Source organism: Silene latifolia, chromosome X (assembly GCF_048544455.1).
Source record: "Silene latifolia isolate original U9 population chromosome X, ASM4854445v1, whole genome shotgun sequence".
NCBI classification, from domain to species: domain Eukaryota; kingdom Viridiplantae; phylum Streptophyta; class Magnoliopsida; order Caryophyllales; family Caryophyllaceae; genus Silene; species Silene latifolia.
This window is the reverse complement of record NC_133537.1, coordinates 49067799-49080476: the sequence shown is the minus strand read 5'-3', so window position 1 is coordinate 49080476 and position 12678 is coordinate 49067799. Positions and strand designations below refer to the sequence as shown.

General features: G+C 38.0%; 1 protein-coding gene across 1 annotated transcript; it reads left to right on the top strand.

Annotated features, from left to right (window-relative positions):
* Positions 1–2396: 2396 nt before the first annotated feature.
* Positions 2397–3128, top strand: LOC141617334 (uncharacterized). The gene is made up of 2 exons (XM_074434517.1): positions 2397–2762; positions 2844–3128. The coding sequence occupies exons 1-2, from the start codon at positions 2397–2399 to the stop codon at positions 3126–3128; spliced, it is 651 nt and encodes a 216-aa protein (XP_074290618.1).
* Positions 3129–12678: the final 9550 nt, after the last annotated feature.

The following is a 12678-nucleotide window of genomic DNA, read 5'->3' as shown; positions in this document are numbered from 1 at the left end:
TGTAATTTCGGTTCTTATGGGCACAAAAGAGATCTCCTTCTCTTTTGTTCTTGAGCTTTCCTTTTGGATGAACAAAGACCCAAGTGTAGGATCTCTCCCAAGGAATTATACCCAAGGCTTACTCTTAATTAAAATTAATATTATAAATACTATAGTACAATATTAATTTTGTAAGAAAATTGACTCAAAATAATTGTTTTGCTCTTGAATATTCGGTCAAGAGTAGAAGAATTTTGGAGTATTTTATCTCTCTAATTTCGCATTAAAATGTAGAGAGGAAATTAAATTTCTCACACTAGAAATTATGTGTGTTGAATGAATGAATGATAATCACACTTATGCATGTAGTGTATTACCAAAAATAAGACAAAAATCCTTTTGCCTTTTCTATGGTGAAACCGGGTAGGAGGGAAGAAAGGGGGAAGAGAAAGACCCAATGCATGCTCTTATTTGCCTTCACAATGCAAACTAGGGTTGCATGGCTAGGCTATAATATGAATGATTGTGTTTTCCACTTATTTAAACAACACAATTTCTAGCCTAATTCCCTCTTAATTTCGGTACACTCATAATATGGGATCCATATTATTTTTGTCAATTTTGACTTATGTCACATGTCATATGTTACATAAATTTGTTGTGCATTTTTAACATATTAAAAATCAACGTATTATTAAAAATACGTCACATACAAAAATCGACTTAGTAATTCACAATTACTTGTACCAAAATATTTTACCATTTATAAATCACAACAGATTGTATTTATAATAATTCATTCAATTTCAATTGTTTCTTTAAACAATAATTTCATCCGAGTAATGATACAATTCAATTACTCAGACCGTATCTCATTTAATCACATTTCAATGTGATACGTAAATTTTACTTCCAAAATCGTCCGTCAATTTTTCAAGTAATTTAATTAACTCGTAACATTATACGATTAATTAAATGATCAATTAAGAGTGTTGTCCTATAGGTATGACCTAGGGGGTCAACTGATCACCACTGTCGCACGACAGTAATGTCAAACTCTAGTCAGCCAATCATTACCGATATATGTTAACCAGTTGACAGTAAAAATATTTCCCAATTGTATTCTATTAAAATGAGATTTAATAATGATATTTAAATCATGTTATCGCACTGTTGTTGAGGACACATTTCCCTACAGAGACATGCCAGGAATCGATAGGGAATTTGCAGAACACAAAATCCCAATCAAGCCAGGGTTCAAACCAATCAAACAAAAATTACGTATAATGCGTACTAAGTGGTCTTTGAAAGTCAAAGAAGAAATCGATAAACAACTCAAGGCCGCGTTTATTAAAGTATCAGAGTATTCAGATTGGGTAGCCAATGTAGTACCAGTACCTAAGAAGGATGGGAAAGTCCGTGTGTGTGTGGACTTTCGGGATTAAATAAAGCCAGTCCGAAAGATGACTTTCAATTACCTCACATCGATATCTTGGTTGACAATACCGCGAATCATGCCCTACTATCTTTCATGGATGGGTATGCCGGATACAATCAGATAAAGATGGCCGAGGAAGATATGCACAAAACCGCGTTTATCACGCAATGGGGAACTTATTGTTACACGGTAATGCCGTTTGGGTTGATAAATGCCGGGGCAACATACCAAAGAACCGCGACAAAGTTATGGCACGATATGATGCATAAGAAAGTCGAGGTTTATATCGATGACATGATTGTGAAATCAAAGGAACGTGACGGTCATCCAAAGGCCTTACGAAAATTCCTTGAAAGATGAAGGAAATATAACATGAGGTTGAACCCTAAAAAATGCGCCTTCGGGGTTACTTCCAGGAAGCTCCTGGGTCATATCGTCAACCACCATGGTATTGAGATTAATCCTTTGAAAATCAAGGCCATTATGGAAATGCCTCATCCCAAAACTGAGAAAGAAATTCGAAGTTTCCTGGGTCGAATCCAATATATAAGTAGTTTTGTCTCGAAGTTGACAATGATATGTGAACTGATCTTTAAGAAATTAAAAGTCGGAGAACACGAGATGTGGGATGACAAATGTCAAGCCGCATTTGACAAGATCAAATAAGTTCTGTCTACTCCACCTGTGCTTAGTCCACCCATAGCCGGATTGCCACTATCCTTCTATCTAACAGTAACATATACCGCGATGGGAGTAATGTTGGCCCAAACCGTGGAAAAAGAAGAAAGGGCAATTTACTACATTAGTAAAAAGTTCTTAGAATATGAAGCTAAGTACACTACGTTAGAAAAAAAAATGCCTAGCCCTAGTCTGGGCAACAAAGAAGCTAAGACACTATATGATGTGTTATAGTGTTAGTATATACTCCAGAATGGATCCCATCAAATACCTGTTTGAAAAACAAGTATTAAATGGCAGAATGTCGAGATGGACTCTCATGCTAGCTGAATTCGATCTTAAGTACGTACCCTTGAAAGCAGTGAAAGGAAGGGATGTCGCCGACTTCCTCGCAGACAATCCAATAGAGGAAGACAGTGTTACGAACATGTGGTCTTTCCCAGATGAAAACATGGTTCATGTCGAAGATCAAGTATGGGATCTTTATTTCGATAGAGCATCGAGTAGCATGGTATATGGGGTCGGAATCCTCCTCACTTCACCAAAGGGAGAACATGTACCTGTATCCATCAAATTAGATTTCCTCGCCACCAACAATGCTGCTGAGTATGAAGCATGCCTACTGGGTTTGCGCAGTGCTATCAGTCTAAATATAAAGAAGTTACTGGTACATGGTGACTCATATTTGGTCATTAACTAAGTAACAGGGTCGTGGAAAATCAAAAGTAATAGTATGGCACCTTACCAGGCAAAGATAGAGGAATTGGAAAAGTATTTCGAGGAAATACACTATGTCCATTTACCCAGAGAAGAGAATCAATTCGCCGACGCTCTGTCTAAGTTGGCAGCCTTGGTTAACATCCCAGATCATATAGACAGCATGCCACTATTTATCGAACGAAGATCGTCACCATCATACATAAATGAGATTAATGGCACTGAGGAAGATGAGATCAAACCCTGGTACACATCAATCTTGAAATTCAAAGACACAGGAGAATACCCTGACAACCTCGATGCTCGGGGAAAGTGAGCATTACGGATGCTCTCGACCCAGTTCATCGAGGCTAATGAAGGACAACTATCCCAAAAGACCGCGCAAGGTATCTTATTGTGATGTATTGATCAAAAGACAGACGACAAAGTCATGGAGGAGGTTCATGACAAGGAATGTGGACCCTACATGAATGCTCACATGTTGACTCGTAAGATCATGAGACTTGGTTATTACTAGACCACAATGGAAGCTGATTTCCGACACTATGTTCGACGTTGCCACAATTGCCAGATATTTGAAAATGTACAACATGTACCACCCTCTATGCTATATACCATGACATCACCTTGGCCTTTTTCAACCGGGGGGATCGACATTATCGGAAAGGTCAACCCTTCTGGGTCAGGAGGACATTGTTTCATTTTGGTCGCAATCGACTACTTCACGAAGTGGGTAGAAGCCAAGTCTTATAAATTGCTAAAAGCAAAGTAAGTAGCACAGTTCATTCAAAATGAGATCATTTGTCGATATGGGACACCCCACGAAATCATCAGTGATAACGGGACCCATTTACAAGCTGAAACAGAGGTTATACTCGAAAATTATAAAATTAAGCACCATAAGTCATCACCATACATGCCACAGACAAATGGGGCTGTAGAAGCTGCCAATAAAACACTTACAGCCATTTTGAGGAAAATGTCTGATAACTATAAAGATTGTCTATTGAAGATACCCTTTGCCTTGTGGGGATATAGAACTTCAATCAGAATAGCCGCGGGGGCAACCCCGTACTACTTGGTTTATGGGATGGAGGCCAGACAGTTCAGCCCATAGAACTAGAGGTACCATCCCTAAGGATATTACTTGAGAGCTAAGTTCCAGAAGCAGATTGGGTCCAAGCTAGATATGACTCTTTGGTTTTACTGGATGAACGACGCTTGAACGCGTTGTATCAGGTTCAACTCTATCAGAAAAGGATAGAAAGGGCTTTTAATAAGAAGGTGAAACCTAGAAAAATCAAAGAAGGAGATTTGGTGTTGAAATCGGTTCGTGCACTACTGCCAGTCGACCCGAGGGGTAAATTTAAACCAAATTGGGCAGGCCCGTATTTGGTGAAAAGAATTCTGACAGGAGGAGCGGTTCGGCTGACTGATCTAGATGGAAACGACTTTTCGAATCCTACAAATCTGGACCAGTTGAAAAAATACTATCCCTAAAGACCTCGTTCTCAAATGTTATGAAATAAAATTCGGATTGCATTTGTATTTGAGTCTAGTTTCAAAGTTTGACATTCGTTGTCTCTGTATTATGAATTATGAACTATGAACCCGGTTTGATTCTGTTGAAAAGCAGATACGTAGGCAACTCTTTAAAAGAGTACAACCGAAAAAATGTAACTCTAAATGCAAAACTGGGAATTTCTAATAAATAATATTTCCTTTATTTATTTTAATAATTCCGGGCGAAACCCATGATGTCTAAACCATCTAATAATAATAAAAAATAATATAATAGCTACCTATTCCTCATATAGCCGAGTAATGTAAACCATCACGAGACTAAGTCTCACCCATCTTCACTCTAGCCTGTTTCTTCGAAGGAACTGCCTTTTCTTCACGCGGGCCCAGTCTGTCTTTTGCACTTGGTCAGGGACCCAACCTCTCAGCCAATGTCGGCCCATCATCAGCCTTTACCCCTAATATTTTCCAAACACTTGAGACCTTAGGATCATCTATAGGATTTTTGTCAGTTTTAGGTTAAGACTCGGTCGCAGTTAAATTCATTTCAAAGAATGCTCGATTTTTTAGGCTTTTCTCATGGTACCTCCACTCTACAACATCATCCTTCTGAAGTATTCCTCTGATTTCCGGGGAAGTTTCTTTGACCCATCTTAAGTATAAAGGAGACACCCATGTCAAGGGAATTAGCTTGGCCAGGTGCCATAAGGTCCTACGGTGCCAGGCATAGAGCCACGCCTGACAAAGAGAGTGAGTGAGTTTGAAGGGTAGTCCTGGGGCGGGTTCCATCAAGGGAATCATTTGCGGCCGGCCAAATTGTCGAAGAACACGGTCCGGATAAATATAGATAGGGTGATCCAAACCCAATAAAGGAATATGTCTTGTCTTGTCAGCATCAGAAAGGCCTGTGAAAGAGTCTATAGCCAGCCCAGGTAAGACCCACCGAACATGGGATCCTACACCAGTAGTCAGCACTTCATGCCAATAAGCAGACAACCTATTCAATTTGCACCTCAGAGGCCGATTGATACAACGCCTCACATGATACTTCTGGGGAGGGCAGAACAATCATAGAATCCAAGGTGATCGAAGAGCCATACCTAGTAAAGGAAGGAAGTGAATAAGGAGAAAAGGAAAAGAAGCGAAAAGAAAAAAAAATTGAACAAAAAGAGCGAAAAGAAGAAGAAAACGATAAGAAGGAGGGAAAAGAAGGGCAAAACTTGTAGAAGTCCGGATGATCCAGTATAAGCAGCGGTCGGGTTAGCCTTTCTGATATCTAACCTATTAATGGTCTCGGCCAAGATAATCCAAGCCGGATTTGAGTGGCTCTCCATCTACTCCATGACCCCAATGAGCCTAGTTTGACCTTCACAAGAAGGGATCTCTATGCTTCCTTCAAAGCAATAAAGATGTAATAAGATAAGTCCAAAAACCCGACAACGGTAAACTTTAGGAATTGCAGGATCATAGGCTTTTTGGTACTTATAGGCCAGTGTGAGTAAATTTACTCTCTTCTCTTTTAAGATGCTACGGGCTTCGTCACGGAACAAGCCCAAATAATCTCGGTATTTCCTCTCCCAATCCGGAATGGGATCGGGAAATACAGGTTCTTGTACATTTTTCCACCTTCCTAAGACAGTGAATTCTTTAGGAAGTGGGCATAACTCACCTTCAGGAAAGGCAAAGACATGGTGAATGGGATCCCACCTCTTTAGGCATTCATCTAAGAAAATGGTTTAAGGTAATATTTGTTTTTGGCAAAGTATCTGTTGAATACCCGAGTCAAGAAATGCTTGAGTTTCTCGCCCTTTGAATTCTTGGGCCCAACCTTTCATCATTCCAATTAAAGGATTCATAACTAGAAGAGTTTTGAAGAAGGATGTGACAAAGAAAGAATTAGATTTGTGATTTCTCTTCATGCCTTAGTCTCTTTATATAGGAAAATAAGGGGACTAAAATAAGGGAACCTGAAGAAATAAGGAAACTTGAAAGAATAAGGAAACCTGGAGAATAAGGAAGCCTTAAGAAATATGGAAACTGAGGAAATTCAGGAAACCTAAGGGAAATAGGAAAACCTGCCTAAACAAGGATTGACCACCATGCTTTCGGTCAAGGGGGAGGCCGCGGCACCCTTCAACCGGATTTTTGTCCTTCTGCATCCCTTGCGCGGATTTTTGTTGTCACATTTCGAAAGTCGAAATGGCTAATTTACATTTCTACCCTTATCAAGTCAAAATGTTTGAGTTAAAATCCGTACACACTTACGGCTTTTTCCTTTTGTTCGAAGGTAGCGGGCTACGCCCACATCAGTCACGAGTCTCACCCTTTTGTCGCATTTCAAAATGCAAATCGAGTCTACCCTATCCTTTCCCTTTTGAAAATCGGGATTTCAAAAACTTTTTTCAAAGATCGATGATCATGTCCATTTTCAAAATTTTTATCCGGGTCGATGACCCATTTTCATTTCCTTTTTCAAAATTTCCATTTCCATTTCTATTTTCAAATGTCTATCCGGGTCGATGACCCATTTTCAAATCCAATTTCAAAATGCTTATCCGGATCGATGGCTCATTTTCAAATCCTATTTCAAGGATCGATGATCCAAATAGCAATACATCCCCAGCATGAAAATATTTTTCAAAATCCAGGCCTAAGGCCCATTTCAACAATGGTTGTTTCAAATCCAAGCTCCGGGCCGATGACTCGGTTTATCAAAAGGTTTCAACTATCAAAGATCGATGATCTTAATGTGTGCTTATACGATAATATGATTATTGTTGTATTTGTTTTCCATGTTTCGAATGTAACAGGAAATGCTTCAACTGAGGGCTCTAAAGGCTTCGCCTTTAGCCCCATTGCAACTGGGGGCTCTGAAGCCATTGGCTTCAGAGACTATTATCAATAGATGACATCCACAATCCAAATCAAATCAAATTCAAATAGATCCAATTTAATACAAAGTGGAGGAACTCCACAGCTGAAAGCAAAGCTTTGAAGGAATGGTAACCTCATTTGGAAAACCCCATTCTATTCTGGGCATAGATTAGCAGAATGCATGCTAGCACTGTCGAACTACTATACGGGTTTGATTCCGTCACAACGGATACGTAGGCGCCTAAGGATAAGGCTCAACTCACCACCTTTTCAATGCGTCGATGACCACCGATGATTAATCCCCAGCGAAGCTTCAGGTATGATCTCTTCTTATGGCTGGCGAGCTTATATACGCAAGTCTAATGGACTTTAAATGACCCGCGTAATCCTCAGGTCGAGAGGGACCTGGGGTATACTTTGACTTTTGCCCTGTCCAAGGCTCAGTCAAAGTGGGGGTTCTGTAGATACCCATATCTGTCGATATTGGCATTTATATAAATTCCGTCAAAACACCCGATGATGATAGGACAACATGTATTTGCTAGTTGGCATTGTCATTATTTAGAGTTCATTTTACGATATGGAATGGGCGTCGTTGATGAAGCGTTTTATTAATGATATTTAATTTAAACGTTCTAATTCTTATTTAATTTAAATGATGTTTAAATTACAGGTTTTAATTCATTTATTTTGAATTATTTTCTCAAGTTTATTTTATTGAAAATAAAATTAATATTTGAATTGAAAAATTATTTTATGAGTGTATTTGATTTGAAAAATCATTTATTTTAGTGTGTTATTTGATTTGAAAAATCGATTTCGAAAGTTGAAAACTCGTTTTAATCACACGAGTTGTGTGCTCGTTTTATGCTTGAATTGGGCTTGATTTTCGACGCACTTTCGACCCAACTTCCTCTCCCATAACCCGCGTTCTATTCTTAGCTAAAGCCTAGCTACCCCAAACCCTTTGTTTAACCCACCCAAATCTTGTTCCAAACATCCCCCCAACACAGCTCAATTCCTTTCTTTACCCGTGTTTGTATAGCCCATCGAAAGCCCTTCTAAACCGACTCAAACTTGGTCCAAACCCGCAACCCATCACCACAAACCCGTGCTCCACATTACCCACAACAACCCAGCACCTAGACCACCTCGAAACACTTCCACAAGTCCATCCAAAACAGGCCCCAAAACGAAACAGCCCACGACCCCCCTGTTTTCGTTCAGCTCAGACCCGAGTCCAAAACCCGCTCCAAACTATTATAAAACCCGTGCCCATCAACGCCCTACCATACCCTAGTATCCCTACCATATTCCCATGCCTTTCCCACCAAGAAAAACCCTCATACAAACCCCCCAAAGAGCTGCTGGATAGCAGCTATGAAAACGGAGACCCGTATGCTTCTCCTCTCTTAAACCCTACTCTAAATCCTTACAAATACCTCCCCTCTGCCATAAATTCCATTCTCTAAGATCTCCACATATCTTACTGCCATTAACAAGCCTCAACCTCCATAAATGAACCTTAATTGCCTCTCAAAACCCTCGACAAAACCGACATACAAAACTGATAATCAGTTTGTGTGTCCTCCTTTCAACCATCCGTTCAACCATCAAACCTCCAATAAAACTCAAGTTTCTTACTCCTAATTAACCATATAACATCAATATACACCTTAGACAAAGATTCACGAGCCAAATTGACCTTGAGAGCACACGAATCCCCTCGAAAAACAGAGTGTCATACACTCTGTTTTCGCGGCTTTTCTTGTCTGTCCAGTTCTGTTTGTGCTCATTTTTCGTGCTAAATACCTCATAACAAGCGTGGTTTGTTTTAAGATCTGTGTTCTACTCGATTTCTAGTTTTCAAAACATCTTTCAAATCTAATTTTCATCGAGAAACGAGTGAGAAATTGTAGTTTCAAAGTTGTTGTCCAAGTTTACCAAAACACGTGTTGTTGCTTTGTCGACGACGGCCCCTCGAGATAAAATATATAATCGATTACGACCCAAGACGGTGTCAACGATACATCTAGGTTGAGGGTGCATAAAAATCTCTCATTTCTCCCTTTTAATTTCGTCTTTTAATTATGTTTATTAAATCGTATTATTATCGTATAAATTGTTAATTATGAAATAATTAGTATAGATATGAGTATGAGTTAAAGTGCTAATTTAAATACCCGCGTTGACTTGAGTTGGGGAAAGAAACCCGCTAGATTGGTCGGTCGTTTCCCCTTCTCATTTACATATCCTCGTATTCAGATTCGGACAGAACTAAAAACCAACAAATTTGTTTTAATAAACGATGTTTATTGTATCTTGTTGTTGTTGAATGATTGAGAACGGGATTAGTAGTATGGATGTGCCGATAGATGGCCTTCGTATGTTGGATTTGTCTTCTGTTAGGATAAGAATTATTCTATGTTTATCGCATGACGAATTTAACATGTTTGATTGATTTAATTGATTTAATCTTGTTTAAATTAGTTTGATTTGAGCATGATGATTGAATTTATGAACTACACTTGTCTTAATTTGTTAAAGTTTATGTTTTAGATTATTAAAACATGTTAATTTGATTATTTTGTCATGTTTTATTTGATTAATTCACATGCTTGTTAGTCTATCTTATGCTAAAGAGTAAGAATATCTCTTTCCATCCTCTCTTTCTTTGTTTCTTGCTAGAATAGCTAAATGAACTTCATATACTAAAATAACTTGACGAGTTAAATGCATTAAATCGACATAGAATGAAATTCACATGTTAGGGTTTAAAACAATGATTGCATACTCGCATGAGATAAGTATCCAAAATAGCCATCGTTTTATTTAGTAAAACCCGTTATAGTTACGGGCGGGGTATAGTGTTAATTAATGAAATTAAAATAAACTTCCCAACACGTAATCTCACAAGAACTTAAAATCTGTATAATTTGGTTTCTAAATTCCATTTAAAACTTTAGTGGCGACTCTTTCAAAATCAAAAGTGTTTAATATGAAATAATAAAGATAAAGTGGATGTAAATTCCCTTGTCCACACACATTATTGACTTGAGTTACGGAGGGACTCGTGTGGTTGAGACACGACGTTTGGCAGGGGATCCGGTTGGCTTCCGGACCAGGTACGTCTGGGAGTGTCCCAGTACCTATTTGTGGTTGTTGGTATGTCTGGGCGTGTTCCGGTACCAGTGTGGTTGCCGCTGAAGGAAATGTAGATCTATATACATACTAACATACTCATATATGTTAAAATTAATTTGTCATAAAATTAAATGTGGATTTTATGCATGCAAGCATTAATAAAATAAGATAAGAAAACATTTTCTCACCATAAAGATTTCGGTCATAATGGGCACTAACAAGATCTCCTTCTTGTTAGTTCTTGAGCTTTCCATTAATGGATGAACATTCTTGACTTCAAATTAGAAGCCCTCCAATTAGTAGCACCCAAGACAATCCCTTAATCCCACAAATAAACATGTACTAGATGTTTGTATTGTAGTTTACCTTAAAATCTATTACTAATACTCATATACTACTTCTAGTAATCTTAGTAATTTATATGAACAATTTAGATTAAAATCTCATCCTTTTTGATGAAGATGGAAGAGAGAGAAGAGAGGAAATTCTACATGAACATCTTGCATGTTTTTATGAATGGTAGTATTTTTTTTAAGAAAAATAAAGCAACCAACACTACTCAATTAAGAGTGTGTGTGCCGCCCAACTCTAGCCCAAAGGAGCATCATTGCTTTTCTTTTTCTCTTATCAAAAATATAGGTGTGTAAGAAAGTGGAGTAGGTTGTAAGGCTAGTCAAGAGTAGTCATCATGATGTTTATTTTATCAAATAAAATAAAACAACCAAAACCCACTAACACACCCACTATTTTCGGTCCATTATGTATAAAATGGACTACCATTTTATTTTTGTCAATTTGTCATTTGTCACACAATATGTCACATGTAGTATGATACATGTTACTAATTAATTAAATGCATATTTATCACATAAATATCATTTTATAAATTAATTAAATTACATTCAACAAATTGACTAATGATGCTTGATCACTTAAATAAAATGGGTCATACAGTTATAATTCACAACTTCTTGTAATTATAATTAACCATTCATTCTTATTTTTATTGTTTCTCAAACAATAAATAATTTTAGCAACAAAGCATTTTATTACTAAAATAAATCTTATTTAATCCCATTACAATAAGATATCAATATTCTCTTTCTCACAAATCGAATTGTTCAATTTTAAGGAATTAATTAATCAGATCGGTATACAACTAATTAACCTTTTCAATTAAGGGAATCGTCCTTTAGGTGTGACCTCAAGGATCAATCATCACCACCGTCGACGACACGACGATGTCAAACTCTAGCCAACCAATCATTACCGATATGTGTGGACCAGTTGACTATATATATGTAATGTATCATCCCTTCCGTATTCTTGAAATGAGATTTAATAATGATATTTAAATCATGTGGTCGCACTATTGTTGAGGACACATTTCCCAACAATCTCCCACTTGTCCTCGACAAGTGTGCGTCACCAATTCTCTTGTCCTATTACTATCTCCCACTCAATGCAAGGTGTCTTTCGGTCGTACTTGCAAGTGATCATATCGAGAGTGGTTTCCTCGATCTGGAGAATAACCGATTGACCGGATTTATCCACTCTGGATACCTTCCGAGCGTGGCCACGCATTTCCAATTCATTACTCCTCGAGTGGCCCCGAGATATTGTTTTAACCCTGACAAGGGGATGGACAATTCCTATCGCACTCATTCCCTTCGACTAGCCACAGCCATCATAACCCAAAATATGCCCATTTGACCCCATTTACGAAGGTCGTAGTAACACAAATCAAAGTTAATCAAACTCGTGCCATCTTAGGTGAATAGTCTTTAGTCAAAAGAATCGACTCATTAGAATACTATAGTAGCTCTCGCCACGACCAGGCTATATATAAATTGCCAGAACTCTATAAGCGGTCATAAGGCCCGACAAAATGTTCCTAACAGTCTGCCTATGTGATCGACTAGTCATCTCACATGACTCTATGGCACTTGAACTTGCCATCAATCGCCTCACACTCTAGTCACTTCGAGACGTCACCTCATGCAAGTAACTATGGGCAAATACAATGTTAATCCGTGTTCACTTTAACGGGGTTCAATTGTCTCCACAACCCGTTTGGATGTAACAAAGTATAATAAAAGAGTTTTAAAATAAAACTCGAACGACAAATGCGATTATCACACATGAATAGTCAATGCCTGATTACTATTTCATGTTCTATAATCTAATTTGATCTTGTACGTAGTTGTTCATTTCAATTCAATTAAAATGACATGACTCATCATGTTTAGCCTTTGAGAATGCTTTGGTTAGTAGGTTTTATTAATTTCTTGCACCTTACTCAACCTCACTACATACTCGTTTTCCTT